At 42.4% G+C, this 21,482-nt stretch overlaps 1 protein-coding gene across 6 annotated transcripts in view; it reads left to right on the forward strand.

Moving 5' to 3' along the window:
- The window catches only part of LOC138446509 (uncharacterized), a 412,831-nt gene that overhangs the window by 47,434 nt on the left and 343,915 nt on the right, over positions 1 to 21,482 (forward strand). For 5 of the 6 annotated variants that reach the window (XM_069601425.1, XM_069601429.1, XM_069601431.1 and 2 more), the window contains one exon: positions 10,761 to 10,816. The exons of the other annotated variant lie outside the window; for it this stretch is intronic. In XM_069601425.1, the coding sequence (XP_069457526.1) occupies positions 10,761 to 10,816 (56 nt within the window). The remainder of the gene's footprint in view (positions 1 to 10,760; positions 10,817 to 21,482) is intronic. 6 annotated transcript variants of the gene reach the window in all.

The following is a 21,482-nucleotide window of genomic DNA, read 5'->3' on the forward strand; positions in this document are numbered from 1 at the left end:
CAGAAATGGTATGGACCTAACAGAAGCAGAAGATATTAAGAAGAGATGGCAAGAATGCACAGAAGAACTGTACAAAAAAGAGCTTCACGACCAAGAAATTCATGATGGTGTGATCACTCACCTAGAGCCAGACATCCTGGAATGTGAAGTCAAGTGGGACTTAGAAAGCATTACTATGAACAAAGCTAGTGGAGGTGATAGAATTCCATTGAGCTATTTCAAATCCTGAAAGATGATGCTGTGAAAGTGGTGCACTCAATACACCAGCAAATTTGGAAAACTCAGCAGTGGCCACAGGACTGGAAAAGGTCAGTTTTCATTCCAATCCCAAAGAAAGGCAATGACAAAGAATGCTCAAACTACCACACAATTGCACTCATCTCACACACCAGTAAAGTAATGCTCAAAATTCTCCAAGCCAGGCTTCAGCAATATGTGAACCGTGAACTCCCTGATGTTCGAGCTGGTTTTAGAAAAGGCAGAGGAACCAGAGATCAAATTGCTAACATCCGCTGGATCATGGAAAAAGCAAGAGAGTTCCAGAAAACCATCTATTTCGGCTTTATTGACTATGCCAAAGCCTTTGACTGTGTGGATCACAATAAACTGTGGAAAATTCTGAAAGAGATGGGAATGCCAGACCACCTGACCTGCCTCTTGAGAAACCTGTATGCAGGTCAGGAAGCAACAGTTAGAACTGGTCATGGAACAACAGACTGGCTCCAAATAGGAAAAGGAGTATGTCAAAGCTGTATATTGTCACCCTGCTTATTTAATTTCTATGCAGAGAACCTCATGAGAAACACTGGGCTGGATGAAGCACAGGCTGGAATCAAGATTTCTGTGAGAAATATCAATAACCTCAGCTATGCAGATGACACCACCCTTATGGCAGAAAGTGAAGAGGAACTAAAAAGCCTCTTGATGAAAGTGAAAGAGGAGGATGAAAAAGTTGGCTTAAAGCTCAACATTCAGAAAACTAAGATCATGGCATCTGGTCCCATCACTTCATGGGAAATAGATAGGGAAACAGTGGAAACAGTGTCAAACTTTATTTTTTTGGGCTCCAAAATCACTGCAGATGGTGACTGCAGCCATGAAATTAAAAGCCGCTTACTCCTTGGAAGGAAAGTTATGACCAACCTAGATAGGATATTCAAAAGCAGAGACATTACTTTGCCAACAAAGGTTCATCTAGTCAAGGCTATGGTTTTTCCAGTGGTCATGTATGGATGTGAAAGTTGGACTGAAGAAGGCTGTGAAAGTGAAAGTGAAGCCGCTCAGTCGTGTCCAACTCTTTGCGACCCCATGGATGCAGCCTACCAGGATCCTTCTCCATCCGTGGGAATCTCCAGGCAAGAGTACTGGAGTGGGTTGCTGTTTCCTTCTCCAATTGATGCTTTTGAACTGTGGTGTTGGAGAAGACCCTTGAGAGTCCCTTGGACTGCAAGGATATCCAACCAGTCCATTCTGAAGGAGATCAGTCCTGGGTGTTCTTTGGAAGGAATGATGCTAAAGCTGAAACTCCATTACTTTGGCCACTTTATCAGAAGAGTTGACTCATTGGAAAAGACTCTGATGCTGGGAGGGATTGCGGGCAGGAGGAGAAAGGGGACGACAGAGGATGAGATGGCTTGATGGCATCGCTGACTCGATGGACATGAGTTTGAGTGAACTCCGGGAGTTGGTGATGGACAGAGAGGCCTGGTGTGCTGCGATTCATGGGGTCCAAAGAGTCAGACACGACTGACCGACTGAAACGAACTGAACTGAACTGATATGTTGTACATGAACTTCAAACCACACACAAAAAATCTAAAATAGATAAATACAGAAAAAAGCCAAGGGCTAAAATATGTCAACTATACTTCAATAAAAAAGAAAAAAAAATGAAGTACTGACACATGCTACAACATGGATGAATCCTGAAAACATTGTGTGAAGTGAAAGAAGCCAGACACAAAAGACCACATATTTTATGGTTTCATTTGTATGAAATATCCAGAATTTTCTAATCTATGAAGACAGAAAGTAGATTACTGGTTGCTTATGGCTGGGGAGGGAATGGGAGAATAAGACGGTGATAGTTGAAAGGTACATGGTTTTTTTTTGGGGGGGGGTGATAAAAATATTCTAAAGTTGGTTGTGGTGATGGTTGCACAACTTTGTGAATATGTTAAAAATCATTGAATTGTACAATTTAGATGACTGAATTATATGGTATGTGAATTATATCTCAATAAAACTGGTACCAAGACAACATGGTCCCCTGGAGCTCAGTCAGTACAGAATCTGCCTGCAATGTAGGAGACCTGGGTTCGATCCCTGGATCAGGATGATCCCCTGGAGAAGGAAATGGCAACCCACACCAGTAGTCTTACCAAGAGAATTCCACGGACAGAGGAGTCTCGCAGGCTACAGTCCACAGGGTCGCAGAGTCGGACATGACTTAGCCACTAAACCAACCCAACTTGATTTCCTCTTGGGGCAGCGGTGGTGTCGTTTACTCTCATTCCTGTGTCTCTCCCCTGCTTAGTATGTGAGCCATTCTAATAAAACTTTTTGACTTGTGGTGTTTATAGATGGCATTAGTACTTTGGTTTACTTTTCCAAGATAACATTTATATCTTCAAAGGGATCTTTTGAGAGTTTTATTCCAAAGGAGAATGTGATATGGGAATTTCAGGCTGTTTAGGAGAATGGAGGAAGTAGTTTGTGGATAAGAGATTTTCGAGCCACCCAAATCATCCTTGGCTTTTACTTTGCAGAAAGCGTTCTTAGGGGAGAGGTACCAACTGCATGTTCTTGCATAAGTTGCTCCTTATTACTCAGAATGCAGATATTCCCTTCACTAGGTCTGTGCTCCTTGATGACCGTGAGGCTAAGTGAAAGGTTAATGAAATATTTTTGTGCATTTCCAGAAACCTCCAAAATTTGAATTATGTTAGGGTGTCGGCTTTTTTCATAGGCTGAAGCTGAGCTGGGATTGGGCAATGGCCCTGAGACAGTGTCTTTATTATCTGTTAACACCAGGCTCTCAGTCTCCAGATCCTCCGCTGTTCTCAGCCACATGGGTCATTGAAAAGGTGCCTATCTTAGTATAGTTGGGTGGCTCTTTCTGGACATCCACTAGTTCTACTCACTAGCTCTTGCCGTGTGTCCGAGGTGTGCTCCCTTAAGAGGCCCTGGACTTGCAGAAATTATTTTTGCAGCCAGAGAATTTATAATTCGCTACATATGGCCAGTCATTTTTAGCAACTTTCCTTCTTTCTTTTGCAGTTTTCCCACACCCACTCCCACTTACTGTTGGCTGCCCTCCCAGTACCTTCTCACCACTAGGGACTTATATTAATAGGCAGATTTCTGTAGGCTCTGAGAGAGAACCACAAATGCATTAGTTGCCCTTGTTTTCTTTTAACTATTAGTTTTCATATTTTCTGCCTACAGATGACACATTTAATAAAAGTCAAGGGTATAGTCACTGGGCCAGGAAGAGGAATCTACGTGTCCTGACTGCTGTAGGCTGAGCAGTGGACAGAGCAGCATGGAAGTGGTGAGAGCTGAAGTCTTTGGCTTCTGCAAAGAGACAGTGTGGAATGGAGGGCTGGGGTGAGACGCTGAGTGATAGAAGTGAAAGAGTTTGGTATTTTGTGGTTGCACGAACTTTAGCTGGATTGCTAACTCATCTACTGGTTGGCTATGTGGTTTGGGGCAAGTTACCTGTAATCTTCAAGCTTCAGTTACTTTACCTTATCTGTCAGATGAACTTGCAAGGCTGTTATGATAATCAACAGAGATGATGAACATGAATATACTTAGTGGCACATATAAAGTACTGCATAAATATTATTGGGTCTTTCCTTTCATTAAGAGAGAAGGAGCGGGAAAAAAGGCTAAAGACATGAAAATCCCCATGTTCTATTAATAACAGTTCCCATTTCTCTTTTCCATAATATTTTCATAATGCTTTAAACCATGTGGGTAATTGTTTCAGCATTTAACTTTTCCATTGAATTATTTAATTACATTTATGACAAGGACACGTTTATTTTGAGCATGTCAGAGGAACCATTAATTTATTCTAGTTGATTTATAACATGCTCAGATATTTTTTCACCATTATCTTTGTGGTGATAGAAAACTATGCAGCCTTCCATAGATTTATCTTGCTTCAATCACCCTTTAATCAGAATGAATTCCTGAAAAGTCTAGATAAGAGTCCCCCTAGAGCAAAGGAGTAAGAAGATTTTCTCTGAAAGCGATTTAAGCCTGATAGTTTATCAGTCCAGATGACTCCCACTTTTGTCCTCAAGTTTTAACAGAGGAAGCTTGGTAGGCGTTTTGTCTTGGAAGGGGGCAGAGTGGTGGAAGAAAAGCAACGAGATTAGAAATTTCTTTTTCTAAAGAAAATGGTTATTTGGCACATCTGGAGAGAGGTGCAATTGTTTGGTTCCCAGATGCTTCTGTAGCCCACACTTCTGTAAAGATTCTGTGCCTGGCATGTCTTTATTGCCTTCAAAGGGATTTCTATTTGAGTAAGGTAATAAGGTTCACTTCCACAGCCCTCCCTGATTAATGCCTCAAGACTGGATCCTCAGTCCTGATGGGCAGATGAGTACCGAATTCCCCATTTAGTGCTCTCAGGCTTTAAACATTCCAAATAACAGTACATAAAACACATGCCTTTCATCACCTTTCTTTTCCCATCAGCTTGTGGCCTGAGAATTTAGGTTAACCTTTCGATTATAACCAGGGTTTGAAACAAACAATGAAAGCTTCCTAATAGTTCTTTTTTCAATTTGTTTCTTATTAAATTTTAAAAAATTTGCTTTATTTATTAGCAGGGGTGGGTAGAGGATACTGAGGTGTGAGGCTTGGTCATGAACAACAGTTGCAAAAGAGGACTGTAAGCACAGGCAGTTGTGGATTGAAAATACGTTAGCAATTAGTGTTTTCCACCGAATGGTTTAAAACTGAAAAAAAAAAAAAACAAAAACCTACAGCTGCTGAAAGATATTACAAAATTAGGACAGCCTGAATGATCTTGCATTAAAAAAAAAAAAATCTCGTTCTGGGAAAAGTTTTGCCCTCCTCATTCTTAGCCATAATTAAGGCAATAACTATTTAAGCTGTGTGCACAATGGTACAAATTTCTCCATGAAAAATGGACAAAAGTTGCTAAATAAACACATGCAGAACTGTAAGAGCCCTAATGTGAGCTATGAAACACACAATTTAGATCTACCTATTGTATAAATCAAACATTCCCCAGAAGGAACACTGACAGCTATGTTTAGAGCTTGAAATGAGCCTGTTTTTGTTAGGATGAGATGAAGACTGACATTAAAAGTTTATTAACCAATATTCACTGTCTGTTCTGTGGACTTTATCTAAGAATGGTTTGATATACTTGAATGGTGCCAGCGTTTTTTTTTTTTTTTTGATCATTATTCATGTTTTGTCAAGATGTTTTGTTTAAGTATACAGTTTCAAATGGTTTGTCATATTATTTAACTATATGTCTTTAGGTACAAAATGTTTATTTTATGAGAGTATAACTTCATGACAATCAAGGATAAATATGGTTTTATTTATAGACATTGACTTTTTCCCCAATAGCTTTGAGTTACACATCTGCATATATTATTCAGTCCCAACCAGGGTAGGGGAAAGTGGAGAGAAGAAATGACCTTCGGGGATCTGGAAGATCAAAGCTGCCACTTGTGTGAGGGTTTTCTCTCCACTCAAAATAGGAGGGAACTTGACCAGCAAAGGCTTGGACACCACTGTCAGCCTGGAATACCCTTCTATAGTTCTTTCATGAGGCTATAGCTGGAAGCTGGCCTGAGGACACATTAACCCTGAGCACTCAGTGTGGCCTGGTCAGATACCTGCCTACCTCAAGCCTCCAGGGCAAACTCCTGGGGATCCATGGTGAAATCACAGGCTGGGAGGTAAGACCACACCCCACATGTACAAAGGTCTTAGATCACGTGTGTGTGCTAAGTCACTTCAGTTGTGTCTGACTCTTGGTGACCCAATGAACTGTATTCCCCCAGGTTTCTCTGTCCATGGGATTTTCCAGGCAAGAATACTAGAGTGGGTTGCCATTTCCTCTTTCAGGGGATCTTCCCCACCCAGGGACAGAACCTGCATCTCCTGCATTGCAGGTGGATTCTTTATTGTTTGTGCCATTGGTAAAGTCATCTTATAAATTTCAGTTCAGCTCAGTTTCTCCGTTGTGTCCGACTCTTTGCGACCCCATGGACTGCAGCACACCAGGCTTCCCTGTCCATCACCAACTCCCAAAGCTTGCTCAAACTCATGTTCATCGTGTTGGTGATGCCATCCAACCATCTCATCCTCTGTTGTCCCCTTCTCCTCCCACCCCCAATCTTTCCAGCATCACGGTCTTTTCAGATGAGTCAGTTCTTCACATCAGATGGCCAAAGTATTGGAGTTTCAGCTTCAGCATCAGTCCTTCCAATGAATATTCAGGACTGATTTCCTTTAGGATGGACTGGTTTGATCTCCTTGAAGTCCAAGGGACTCTCAAGAGTCTTCTCCAACATCACAGTTCAAACTCATCAATTATAAATTTACCAAGGAAATAAAATGGGCCCTCTCTAGGTTTAAACAAAATATGGGACCAAACACATGTTGTTTTCTCTTTTATAGCTTGCCATCAGTCTTATCTCATTAGAAGGTAGAATAAGGTCATGAGAATTTGTTCTTTCCTTGCGTCACAAATAAGGGGAGTCATGGCAAAATGATTGCATTAATTTATATACTATATTGCTTTCAGTGGAGATCCATGAGAATCTCATACCTTGATCCAAAGGAATAGCTCTTATAGTAGAAATGTTAGGCGAAGTGTAGAGGCTTTTAGCATCCTTCAGACCACACATGGTAGTTATCATCTGCTGGCCCCAAGAAACTGGTGTGATTTTTTAATGGAATGATTGTCACACTGAATTTGAGTTATCTATGAGACATTCAGATGACTATGTGGATGGATAATTAGAGGTATAGTTTTGAAGATTGAGGGCCAGAGGTGTGAGATTTGGGAGTCACTGGTCTCTGAGCGGTAGCTGATGTTGTGGACATATGTAAGATCACTGAGTGAAAAATGAGAAAAGAAGCTGTCTGGGATGACCTAGGACAGAAGCGTGAGCTGCACTAATGTGTGGGCTACACTTTTAGTCACCCTGTAATCTTAGACTGATAGCACATATACAAGAACTTAATGCATGACACTGAAAATTTAAGGACGAAGTTTAGTGGAAAGTTAAAGCAGTCTGTTTACATGTTGCTGAAAATAAACTGATCAGATTGTCTGTTTCATGCAAAGATGGAAGTTAATAGAATTCAACCTACCAAAGAGTTACTAACTGTAAAGCATAGTGTTCCATGCCAACAGAGAAAAAAATCAGAGATGAATTATAACAGTTCTTACTCCTAAGAAGTGATGGAGACAGATGTAGAAACATCTAACTGTAATAGACAAATGAATGAGATAAGGGCTGTAATAGCTGAGTGAAATGGGAACTTGACAGAAAGAAAAACTAGTTTCAGAGCAGGGTTTGAGGAACATTTCACAGAAGAAGAGGAAGGATACTAATACTATAATAGGAAAAGAAGTGAGGGGTGAAAGTGAAGTGAAAGTTGCTCAGTTGTGTCCAACTCTTTGTGACCCCATGGACTATACAGTCCATGGAATTCTCCAGGTCAGAATACTGGAGTGGGTAGCCTTTCCCTTCTCCAGGGAATTTTCCCAACCCAGGGATCGAATCCAGGTCTCTTGCATTGCAGATGGATTCTTTACCAGCTGAGCCACAAAGGAAGCCCAGCCACAAGGGAAGTGAGGGGAGAGACTCTCAATGTGATTGCCCCTCTCATGCCCAGGCAGGAGGCACCAGAGGGCTGAACTAGGCTGAACTTGCAGGTCAAACACTGAGTATTCTGAAGTTATCTGGTTAATGTCAATGTGTAGCCCTCTCTAACCGCCACATGTCAGACCCTACACAAGAAAACAAGAGCCTCCAAAATAAAAAACCCTCTTCCTAACCAGCAGTAAGCAGTACCTTCCAAGCAAGAACCTCCTGATGATGCTCTCAAGCAGTTAAACATGGGTACTTCACAGTTCCGCACACATAAGAGAGAAGGAATGTGCTCAGTCACTCATGTCTGACTCTTTGTGACCCCATGGACTGTAGCCACCAGGCTCCTCTGTCCATGGAATTTACCGAGGCAAGAATACTGGAGTAGGTTGCCATTACCTTCTCCAGGGGTCTTCCCGACCCAGAATGGAACCCCTACCTCTTGTGTCCCCTGCATTGGCAGACGGATTCTTGACCACTAGTGCCACCTGGGAAGCCCGGTAAGAGAAAATACCCTAGAACAAACAGTGCACTTCACGTAATATTCCTTTTGAAATATAGTGGGAGTCATTTTGACAGCACAGGGAAAATTTCAGCAAGATGTAGTCTGTTTGGTCTTCCCAGATAGCTCAGTGGTAAGGAACATGCCACCACGGCAGGAGGCATCACAGATGTGGGTTCGATTCCTGTGTCAGGAAGATTCTCTGGAGGAGGGCACGGCAACCCACTCCAGTATTCTTGCCTGGAGAATCCCATGGACAGAGAAGCCCGGCGGGCTACAGTCCATAGCGGCGCAAAGAGTCGGACACGACTGAAGAGTCGGACGTGACTGAAAAGACTTCGCAAGCACGCAGCACGTAGTCTGTTTAAAAGATAAAAAGTACTGCTTCAGTGTTACCTACCCTCCCGAGTTTGGCCCCAACAAGAGTCCTTCTACTCGGTGTGACTCGAGGCAATTGAATGAGACAGTATTCTGCTTAGAAGCGAGAAAAGCTTATTTGGTCAAAGAATGGAGAGGTGCAACCTTGCACTCAAGAGCACACGCCCTTCCCATGGACAGGGCTGCCTTATAGGGTCCCGTCAGCAGGCGGAGGAAGCGAACTTTCTGTGGGACTGCGTGCAGCAGGGCAGCTGTGCCGCTGCCGCTCCAGGTCCAGTCGACGCGTCTGTACGCGGCTGCCGCCGCCCTTTGCGTCGCGCGGTCACCATCTCTGTACACGGCCGCTGCCGCCATCTTGAATCGTGGGGTCCTGTGCAGCTTGCAACGGCCCAGCTGAGGTGTGGGCACAGCCTTCTTGCACTAGCAACTCTGGTCTGAAGTGCTGGGTACAAGACCTCTACACTCAGTACCCTATAGGCAAGTGGAAGTTAATTCTATCTTATCTTTTCCTGGGAACCTCAGTGGGTAAAGTACCCCGGTGACATTTGTATCTGAAAAAGAATAAGACAACAATGGACCAAAGCCAGCCAGTTTGAGGGGAGTTTATTCTGGTGGAGACAGTGCTTGGAGGCATAACTAGACGGTTTTTGAGAGAAAACGAAAATGGAAGTGAAAGGTACGCTTTTCCTCACATTTCTTTCCCCAGTATGAGGTGTTGTCAGTGCATTTCTGGGGTCTTCATGTCTGAAGAACTTTGTAGGGTGGATGCTGAAGTCGAGCCTTGACTTTATCCTTTTGTCATGTGAGATTTATTTTAAATGATTCTGTCATTCTTACATATGGTTCTACCCTCTTTGTATCCTGTTTGGTAACTGCTTGGGTCATGTTGTAAGTTCACCTCAGCAAGGCTTGCCTCCTTTTCACGTTCTTTCCACAACAGTGCGGAGCTAGTTTGCTGACATAACACAGGAACCCCTCTGGGGTCTGATATAAAGATAAGTAGGATATCCCTTCCTCTCTGAAGCCTCTTTGGCTCTCTTAGACTCAATACCTGCTGTCATTTTACTGCTGCTTAGTCTGTTTAGGCTGCTATAACAAAATGTCACAAACTGTGTGGCTTACAAACAACGAAATTTTCTCATGGTTCTGGAAGCTGAAAGTCTGAGATCATGATGGTAACATGGCTGAGGAGGGCCCAGGTCACAGAAATTTTGTGTCTTCACATAGGGGAGGGGGTGAGCTAGGTCTCTGGGGCCTCTTTTAAAGGGTGCTAATCCCAGTTGTGAGGTCTCCCCCCAACCCCTATGCCCAATGCAATCACCTCCCCAAGGTCTCACCTCCTAATACTGTCACCATGGGTATTAGGTTGTCAACATAAGAATTTTTGGGGTGGGAACACAGACATTCAGACCATAGTAGGTACCTTCTGGTTACAACTACTGATATGTTATGACAGATAATAAGAATTCAATGATCAACACTGTTGTCTCCTCATCGAACTGTGAATGACAAGAGCGGGAAGAGTGGTCTTATTAAGTAGTGTCAGCACCCCCAGGCCCCACCCCATGATGCCAAGCACATGGTTGAATTCTATAAATGCCTTGCAAACTGATTATATGAGTATTACATAAGTTGAAAATGAAAGTGAGGTCGCTCAGTCGGGTCCGACTCTTTGTGACCCCACGGACTGTAGCCTATCACATTCCGCCGTCCATGGGATTTTCCAGGCAAGAATACTGGAGTGGGTTGCCATTTACTGCATTCTTAAATCCTATTTGGATTCTCCAAAGCCATTCTTTTCTATATGGGTCAAATTGCTGGAGAAAATTTGTGAATACAAATTATGTTCTTGAACACATTCTAATCCTAGATACAACAACTCAGTTGCTTCAGTCATGCCTGACTCTTTTGTGACGCCATGGACTGTAGCCCACCAGGCTTCTCTGTCCATGAAATTTCCCAGGCAAGAATATGGGATAAGTTGCCATTTCCTTTTCCAGGGGATCTTCCCAACCCAGGAATCGAACCTGTGTCTCTGGCACTTCTGCATTGGCAGGTAAGTTCTTTACCACTGAGTCACCAGGTTAGCCCAATCCTAGATAGAATAATACCAAATGTGGCTTGCAAGAGCTATAATATAGTGGGGAAAATTGGTGGTCTAGGTATAACTGGGTCTTAGTTCTGGCTTTGCACTATAAGCCTTGTAGTGGTGGGCCATATGTAAGTGTTGTTACGTTCTTTAAAATCATACCATTGCACAAAATGAGTATTGCAACCTGCTTGAGGATATGCTCAATGAAGACAGAGTGGGATTATTTTATCTTGTGATCTGGGCTTTTGTGAATTTATTTATTAATGCAGTCTCAGAATCTCCCACCCCTACTTTTTTCGAGTAGGCATGTCATATTAACTGCATTAAAAAAAACCTTCTGGTTAGTTAGAATTTTTAGATTATTCAAACTGAACTTCTGGTAATATTCTTCAATTTTGAAATTTACTTTTTAGGAACTGAAAGGGTCTTTACAGTAAGTCTTAAGTTTGTTTTAGCTTGACATTTCACTAGTTGTGATACAATTGAATATTGATTCTGTATTTTAACATATTAGTTATTCTGCTCATTTCTGGGTCATCTGTAGATCTGATAAATGGCTTGCTAACTTTTCCTGTAAATCAAAGAACAGATTTAAGGACAGAGGCCTGTAGTACTCTGTTAGAGACATTCTTCCAGGTTGATAACAAGTGATTAATTAACACTTGGATTATGCTTGTTTATAGCTAGCTGTGAATCTATTCTACTGAACTGTATCATTCAATTATATGCTTATAGAGAGTCGACTTCCTCTCTGGCCCTAAAATTTCTGTGTACTCATTGGGTTGGGGTGATTTTGATTTCTGTGACCTGAAAGTCCAAAACTGTGCTTCTTCCCCCAAACCCCTCAGCATCAGTTCAGTTTAGCTCAGTTCAGTTGGTCAGTTGTGTCCGACTCTTTACAACCCTATGGACTGAAGCACGCCAGGCTTCCTTGTCTATCACCAACTCCTAGAGCTTGCTCAAACTCCTGTACATTGAGTCGGTGATGCCATCCAACCATCTCATCCTCTGTTGTCCCCTTCTCCTCCCACCCACAATCTTTCCAGCATCAGGGTCTTTTCAGATGAGTCAGTTCTTCACATCAGATGGCCAAAGTACTGGAGTTTCAGCTTCAGCATCAGTCCTTCCAATGAATGAACATTCAGGACTAATTTCCTTTAGGATGGACTGGTTGGATCGCCTTGCAGTCCAGGGGACTCTCACGAGTCTCCTCCAACACCACAGTTCAAAAGCATCAATTCTTCGGCACTCAGCTTTCTTTATAGTCCAACTCTCACATCCATACATGACTACTGGAAAAATCATAGCTTTGACTAGACCGACCTTTGTTGGCAAAGTATTTTCTCTGCTTTTTAATATGCTGTTTAGGTTGGTCATAACTTTTTTTCCAAGGAGTAAGCATCTTTTAGTTTCATGGCTGCCATTACCATCTACAGTGATTTTGGAGCCCCCCAAAATAAAGTCTCTCACTGTTTCCACTGTTTCCCCATCTATTTGCCAAGAAGTGATGGGACCAGATGCCATGATTCAGTTTTCTGAATGTTGAGTTTTAAGCCAACTTTTTCACTCTCCTCTTTCACTTTCATCAAGAAGCTCTTTAGTTCTTCTTTGCTTTCTGCCGTAAGGGTGGTGGTATCTGCATAGCTGAAGTTATTAACATTTCTCCTGGCAATCTTGATTCCAGCTTGTGCTTCATCCAGTCTGGCATTTCTCATGATGTTCTCTGCATATAAGTTAAATAAGCAGGGTTACAATATACAGCCTTGACATACTCCTTTCTGGATTTGGAACAAGTCTGTTGTTCCATGTCCTGTTCTAACTGTTGCTTCTTGACCTGTATACAGATTTCTCAGGAGGCAGGTGAGGTGGTCTGATATTCCCATCTCTTGAAGAATTTTCCACAGTTTGTTGTGATCCACACAGTCAAAGGCTTTGGCATAGTCAATAAAGCAGAAGTAGATGTTTTTCTGGAACTCTCTTGCTTTTTTGGTGATCCAATGGATGTTGGCAATTTGATCTCTGGTTCCTCTTCCTTTTTTAAAACCAGCTTGAACATCTGGAAGTTCAAGGTTCATGTACTGTTGAAGCCTGGCTTGGAGAATTTTGAGCATTACTAGCATGTGAGATGGGAGAAGGCAATGGCACCCCACTCTAGCACTCTTGCCTGGAAAATCCCAGGGACGGAGGAGCCTGGTGGGCCGCAGTCCATGGGGTTGCTAAGAGTTGGACACGACTGAGCAACTTCACTTTCACTTTTCACTTTCATTCATTGGAGAAGGAAATGGCAACTCATTCCAGTGTTCTTGCCTGGAGAATCCCAGGGACGGGGGAGCCTGGTGGGCTGCCATCTCTGGGGTCGCACAGAGTCGGACACGACTGAAGCGACTTAGCAGCAGCAGCAGCAGCAGCAGCAGCAGCAGCAGCAGCAGCAGCAGCAGCATGTGAGATGAGTGCAGTTTGAACATTCTTTGATCCCCCAGCATAGGATCAACCAAAACTCCCAAGGGGGCCCTGGAGCCCCTCCTTGCCCTGGTAGAGGTTCTACAAGGTTGAAGCTGCTTGGTCAGAGATGGATCTTAAAATTGGTATATGGAGGCCCTTGAAAAGCTCAGCTATCTTGTTCTGAACTATAATTATTTTTCCTGGTAGGAAAGATCCTTTTCTTTCTTTCTTCCTTTTTTTTATAAAGAGCACACACTAGTCCATGATAAAATAACTTAAGAGAAAGATCTGGAAGGGCTGACTTCTCCCCTTTACACATGCTCAGAGCAGAGTCTGAGCACTGAATAGGTCTTGGTGGAACTCAAGGCAAGGCAAATTCTTCAAGGCCCTGACCAGCAGGTGGGAGCCAGGAGAAGTATCCCCAACCCCTGCCAACCAGCTGCAGCAGGGCCCTAGCTGGAGACCTTCACAGACTCACTCCAGTTTTCCAGACGAGATCTGTGGGGCATGAGCAGGGGGAGCTGGAGTGGGGGAGGTGAAGGACAATGTTGTTTTCTTAAAAAGCATCTACCAGCATCACACTGCTGGGCCTGATGTCCCCTTTAACCATCACTTGGTACGTTTTATAGCATAAATAAGACTCAGATCTAGAAAAATGGTACTTATGAACCTATTTTCAGAGCAGAAATAGAGACACAGACATAGAGAATGAACTTGTGGACAAAGCAGGGGAAGGAGAGGGTGGGGCGAACTGAGAGAGTAATGTTGGGATATATCCACTACCATGTGTAAAACAGATCGCTCGTGGGAAGCTGCTGTATATCACAGGGATCTCAGCTCGGTGCTCTGTGATGAACTAGCAGAGTGGGCTGAGGGGTGGGAGGGAGGCCCAAGAGGGAGGTATGTATGTACACTTATGCTGATTCATACCAACACAACGTTGTAAAGCAGTTATCCTCCAATTAAAAAAATCTCAAGGGAAATAAATATATTGGCTCCTATGACGTTAGAAGTGAGCAAAAGTGGCTTTGGGGAAAATTAGAGAGTAGACCATGATTACTTTATTCCAGTTTGGGGCAACTTCCCCTTTTTCCATGACACATCTTTTTGCTGCTGGAGGTTGGTTGGTTTCCCTGGTTTCTCCCAGTCTCCCCTCCTCTGTGCATAGACACATCGTGTTCTCTGCGAGTCCTTCTTCCTGACCAGATTCTCACTCTCTGGTGACAGTTGCTTACTACTAGGTAATGGAATGGCAGTATGTGCTTGCATGAGTGCAACTCTCTCTCTCTCACACACACACACACACTCCACACATCCACACATATGTCAGTGATGAGCCAAGAAGTCTCCGGTCTCCAGTTACACACAACTTCAAAAAGCTACCATTCTGAGTAGTGTCTCTACTACCTTGCTTGGCCCATTTTATTACTGTGGATAAAGAAGGAGCAGGTCATGGGCAGGGGACACGGGGCCCCACATTCGGAAGGGCCCTGAATTCGTTTTACGGCTCTGCTGTTGCCATGTTTAAGTTCTTAATTCTTTCTGAACATGTCACTCTGGATTTTTATTCTGCACTGGGCACCACAGATCATGTCTAGTCCTAGTCAAGGGTTAAGTGTCCTGCTGCATGATGTACCTGTTTCCGATAGCCTAGGAATCTGTTCTCCATGCCAGCAGCTCTCGAAAAACTACTTCGCATTTATTTTTTAGCTGCATATTTTACCATAAACTATCTTTTAAAATGATTAATGGGTATTTTCTAAGAAAACGATTTCACTCAAGCACTCATCTAATGGAACTATTTGTTTTACTGTGCTCATGTCCCAAGTGCTCTCCAATCTCTATTTAATTTTAATGTCTATGTGTTCTCTAAATTTTAAAAACCTCATCCAGAGCAAGCTTATACACCAGACAGGAAGAGGTATAACTGATATTTGAGATTTAACAAAGATTAATCAGTACATACTATATGCGGGACCCTGTTCTAGAGGCTGGGGATAAAGCAGAGAAGGATAGCATTCCTGATCTTGTACATTCTAGTGAGTGGAGATAGACAGTAAGCTGGTAAATGAATATGTGTTAAGCTAGTAAACCATAAGTAAGTGTGATAATTTCAGGTACAGATAAGTACTAAGCAGAAGGTTAAAAATTGGATTATAAGGTAGAGCCATTAAACTTGGCTTTAGGTTGGTAGTTTGAACAGGCCTCTCTGAGGAAGTGACTTTTGTATTGAGACCTAAATGACTTACCATGTAAGTTTCAAGTTTTGGTAAAGTTTTAAAACGTTAGCTATAATTCATTATTCACTGTTTCAGTGAACTGTGAAATCCGTTGTTCACAGGGGGATGGTATTCATTCTCAGTGAAAGTATACATGTCTTCAGAAGGCATCAGACTTGAACTCCGTGGATGGAGCCTCAGATTGGTCCTCCTCCAGGGAATTTCCACGTTTAGTGGCAAGTTCCGCTTTAGGTCACTTTGTCGTCAAGACAGTTGGCCTTGTTCATGTGCCCCATATGTGGCGAGCACTTTATTAGTTGTTTGTAGTTTCAGAGGAAGTTGAAGTTACAAAACCCACCCTTCCAATTTTCTGGAGAAGGCAGGGCAGAACCAAGGAAAGGTAAGTAAAAGCACAAATCATAGAAACCCAGGCATTGCCAACAACAGCTGTACACAATCAGGGGCCATGAGGGATCCTAGATTCACTGGGGTCATTCACCCAGAAAGGATCACTCAGCGTGTCCACTGGTTTTTCCTACACTGTTTCGAGCTAACCTTTTCCCCAGCTTCTCCATTTCAGGACCCCTGTTCCTTCCCTTCTTTAGGTTGGATAAATAGAGTAGCAAAATTCTAGGACTTCCCATAGCTCCATGTTATTAAACTTTTCTGTGGAAAATAACAGAATTTGGGGATTAGAGATTAAAAAAAGGAAGAAGCATCTTTCTTTACCTGATGGCCATATAATGGTTTTCTTCTTGACCACTTTTGACCGTGAGACATCTTGGTGAGATGCATGAAGCGTTTGCAGATTGTTGCAAAACTCCAGCCCTCCAAGCTGCTGAATTTTTTTCCTGTTTAGTTTTTTTTTGTGGCTTTGTTTTAGAGTTATAAGGAAGTAGAAGTTAGTTTTTGTTTTTGAAAAAAGAAATAGTTTTATTCACACATTTGAAAAATGCAGTGTGGATGGTGAGACTGAGCTACGCTAAACCAAACTGTTAGAATGTTACTGTTAACATTCCTTTACTTAAATGGGAGATTCAGTTCAGTTCAGTTCAGTTGCTCAGTCGTGTCCGACTCTTTGCGACCCCATGAATCGCAGCACACCAGGCCTCCCTGTCCATCACCAACTCCCGGAGTACACTCAGACTCGCGTCCATCGAGTCCGTGATGCCATCCAGCCATCTCATCCTCTGTCGTCTCCTTCTCCTCCTGCCCCCAATCCCTCCCAGCATCAGAGTCTTTTCCAATGAGTCAACTCTTCGCACGAGGTGGCCAAAGTACTGGAGTTTTAGCTTCAGCATCATTCCCTCCAAAAAAATCCCAGGGCTGATCTCCTTCAGAATGGACTGGTTGGATCTCCTTGCAGTCCAAGGGACTCCAAGAGTCTTTTCCAACACCACAGTTCAAAAGCATCAATTCTTTGGTGCTCAGCTTTCTTCACAGTCCAACTCTCACATCCATAGATGACCACTGGAAAAACCATAGCCTTGACTAGACAGACCTTAGTCGGCAAAGTAATGTCTCTGCTTTTGAATATGCTGTCTAGGTTGGTCATAACTTTCCTTCCAAGGAGTAAGCATCTTTTAATTTCATGGCTGCAATCACCATCTGCAGTGATTTTGGAGCACCAAAAAATAAAGTCTGACACTGTTTCCACTGTTTCCCCATCTATTTCCCATGAAGTGATGGGACCAGATGCCATGATCGTTTTCTGAATGTTGAGCTTTAAGCCAACTTTTTCACTCTCCTCTTTCACTTTCCTCAAGAGGCTTTTTAGCTCCTCTTCACTTTCTGCCATAAGGGTGGTGTCATCTGCATATCTTGCACCTGTATTATAAGAGGTGCTGGAAAAGGGACTCTCTGCCACCAATACTGGATATTCAAGTATGGAGACAGGAGGATAAAAGAGTTGTGGTGTGTACACTGAACAGGAGGTATTCATTTTGAAGAAATAAGAGCAGATCAGGAATGTTATTTGTCCCATCTCAGCTGGGGCATCTCACCAGGTAAAGCTAGGTTGCTCTCAGAGACTCCCAGAGATGAACTTTAAGGTTTGTAAAGATCATCATTTTCTTGTTCTGTTCTCAAAAGAATGATCAGTGGTGAGAACAGTCATCTCTGAATGTAACTTGGATTTCAGGTTTCTCCTTTACACCAGTCCAGGGTGATATGAAAAAAAGCTATAGGTGACTTTTCATCAGTAATAAAAAAAGAAAGATCTCCCACATTTATTTCTTTAAGGGCAGGTTTATATTTCTGCTTTTCAGCTTATTAGGACAAAGATGATGATGAATGGTGTATTCAGATGTATTTCTGAAAAAGCTGAATAAGAAAGAGCTATGCTTGGTTGACTCTCTTGTTCCTGGGAGTGGGAAGTAGAAGGAGAGGTGGATCATAGAAAGAGCGATGTGAGCAGTTGCTTTTACCACCGCTGTGTTGTATTGTATCTCTGCTTTTGTGTGGGTTTAACCTAGGGTGTTAACTATATTTAACCTAGGATTTAATCCAGTGGGATTTCAAAATTAAACCTTCAACACTATGTGTGAATAAATCATCTTTCAAATGAGTTTTCTTATTTACACATTTTAAGTTTGCTTTCTTTGTCATTATAGCTGGACTGCTGCTGCTGCTGCTAAGTCGCTTCAGTCGTGTCCGACTCTGTGTGACCCCAGAGACGACAGCCCACCAGGCTCCCCGTCCCTGGGATTCTCCAGGCGAGAACCCTGGAGTGGGTTGCCATTTCCTCCTTTAATGCATGAAAGTGAAAAGTGAAAGTGAAGTCGCTCAGTTGTGTCCGACTCTCAGCGACCCCACGGCTGTTGTACCTCACATGCAGATCTCACCATGTTGCCGCCATGGTTATGGTCCTGCTGTGGCTGGTCTCCAAGCTCCTAAGTAATAGGATATGAACGCTTTGTGCATTCCTTCTCGTTGTCTCCGCAGCCTGATTTCCTGCCCCACTCTGCTTTACATTTGACCTTTCACACACCAGTGATCCTCTCACGTTGTGCTGCTCTGCATTTCACGGCAATCCGTCTCTGGCGTACCCTTCCCATTTTCATCTGCGTGGCTCACTTTTACTGGACAAGCCATCATTCTCTCCAGAAAGTCTTCCCTTAAACCATGGGCTCCTTCTATAGGTTCTGTGGCTTCTTGGTCGCTACTGAATATATTAAATTTTTTGTTCAGATGTAATTTGATCTTTTCTACTGTAGAAACCTTATGGGAAGAGACTGTGCCTTATCATTCTTGCAGGTGTTGAATGCAATGGATACATGTAAATGTGCTTAGTAAGTGTTTGCCAGCCACTTCTGACTATTAAGCACTCAAGTTAGCAAGTATTTCAGTTAGACTTCCTAGCTAGTAGTAAGATTGAACTGAAAAAATGCAAGAAAGTTTCATAATGATAAGTGGTTAATAGCAGTTATGTCAGGAAATGAGTAACAGATTATTTTTTCCTCTCAGTGGTAAGGTCACAGTATTTTTAATGAGTTTAGAGAAATCCACTGCCCATGTAAAGTATATACATACATATAGCATATGCAGTAGGGATCACAGATAATACTTAGAATTAAGAGCTATGAGAATTGGGAAAGTTCTTCAGATGTCTTCCCGGTCAGTCATCTGTTCATTTGTGGTGCAAAAATCCTTTTATAATATTTTTGACAAATAGTCATGTCTTTTCTACCTAAACACCTCTTGATAATGGCCCCTTTTTATCTCATTAGGCAGCAGCTCATTATTTTGGGACCATTTTAATTTTCATAAAGTTCTATACTAATCCACGTCTACTTTCCTAGAACTCCTGTCTACAGTCCTAATTCCTCCTCTTGATGAAGAGGAAGATGCAATAAGTCTTTGTAGATAGAGGTGGATCATCGAGTGTCCCACAGCACTTCTCCTCTCCAGGTGAAGTTTCCTTAAACCTGGCAATTGTTCAATTTTTTTAGGATTCTATGGCCCCTCATCATGCCTGTCGCTTTATTCTGTTGTTCTTCAGTTTTTCTGGAAGTGATCAGGTCACTCCAGGCTCCCTTATCAGTACAAATTTGAGCAGGCCCCTGGAAAACATTAAGCTAAACACTGTATTTTGATTCCTGAAGCCTGAGATTGCATTGACTTTTTTGGTAACCATGACACTTTGCCAACACCTATGGAACTTTTAATCAAAGTTGATAATGGTAATCCAAAGTTGGTAATGAAATCCTTTAGGGTTGTCCTTCTCATATGGTTGCTAAGTCTTTTTATGATCTGGTCTTCTGAATGATGCTCCCCAGGTGACCAACTATTGATAATATGTGTAGACCAAAAGCGGGATGAGACAGTGCCCATGTCTGAAGGTCTAGAAAGTACTTTCTAAGAGTTTTTATTTTCCTTTGGGCATGGAGACAATGAAATTGTAAAATCATCAAACTTTTTTAAAAACTAAAATTTCCAGAATTTATCTGTTCAAATCAGTATTGCCCTTTAAATCAATAACCTTGCAAGATTATGTACTTAGTCTGATGAGGTCTCATTTTTTGAGTTACTAGGGCAATAAAATATTTTTCGATTGCCTACTCTGAGTTTAGTGCTCGGATACATTTTTTAAACTTCTGCCTTTGAATGGTTTTTAAATCCAGTGAGTGAACCACACAGGAGAATGTTCTATTTTCAGTGAAGCTTTTATTTTTTAACCCCAAAATTCTACTTTCGTGGACTTGGCTCCGTATGACCTTTTGTCATCTCCCAAAATCAACTGTCCTTGAAGATGACAATTTAACAGACTAACAAACATCCCCATGCAGGCCCCTGGAGCCACTGACTGCTGGCATGGTCAAAATAAGCTTCATCAAGGCCATGCTGGCACCCTCTTTATTTAAACATAGGACTCCTAGAAATTCTGTCTGGAGGTCCTGGCTCCTGCCAAAAAATATTTTTTTCCTCCTCTATTCTAGGACCAATTACCAAATAAAGCACTCTACAGAGAACCCAAATGAAGTATTTCTCTACCTAGTTGGTCAGAAAAGTAATTAAACCCACCTGCTGTGATGAGCGGGTGGTGGTGGGGTGCTCCAAGCCACAGTTAGTTACAGTAACCACCCTGGATGCAAAATAAGATAAAAGGTGGTGTTAGACAGGCCTGAGCATTTCACAACCACAGTCCTTAGCAGTCGTAGCAAAGGGCTCTATCTTAGATTCAGAAAGGCAGCTCCCAGCCCTTGTGGGTGTGGTGTGAGCTAACATTACAAAGCAAAATTTTTTTAAAAGCACACGTGAAGTATAGCTGATGATGGTTGTTCAGAGAATGCAGACGAATTTAATTTTGAGTCTAGGATTTGTTTGCTCTTAAGAGTTGCAGTGACACAGGCGCCACTTTTGTTTGACTGGAGGCAGCTTTTGCTCTTATCAGCCAACTCTTCTGGGCTTTGTCAGCATCATCAAGTTCAGGAAGTATATGACTTCTCCTAATACTACAAGCCACTAGGTGTCCTGTAACCTACAGTCAACATTGAGGACAATCTGAATTTCTGTAATTTCTTTGTATGTGCCAGATTTTGCTGAAATTCTTGAAAACCGTAGAATATCGGCAGTGTTTGAAAAATGAGGCAATACACATTTTGATTCAAATGGCAAACTGAAGAAATTAGATATAATTATTGTCCTATTACACTGCATAAAATTTGGTTAAAAAAATATGTTCAATCCTTCTCATATTATTAGGAAATAAACAGAAAAAGGAAGAAGAAATATCAAGATGCCTAGCTGAAACAAGAAACATATTTCATTTAGATACTAGTACTAATAGTAACAATAACAATATTGTTGTTCAGTTGCTCTGTTGTGTCTGACTCTGCGACCCCATGCACTACAGCACACCAGGCTTCCGTGTCCTTCACTGTCTCCCAGAGTTTGCTCAAACTCATGTTCATTGAGTCAATGTTGCTATCCAACCATCTAGTCCTCTGTTGCCCCCATTCTCTTCCTGC

Source organism: Ovis canadensis, chromosome 10 (genome assembly GCF_042477335.2).
Source record: "Ovis canadensis isolate MfBH-ARS-UI-01 breed Bighorn chromosome 10, ARS-UI_OviCan_v2, whole genome shotgun sequence".
Taxonomy (NCBI): domain Eukaryota; kingdom Metazoa; phylum Chordata; class Mammalia; order Artiodactyla; family Bovidae; genus Ovis; species Ovis canadensis.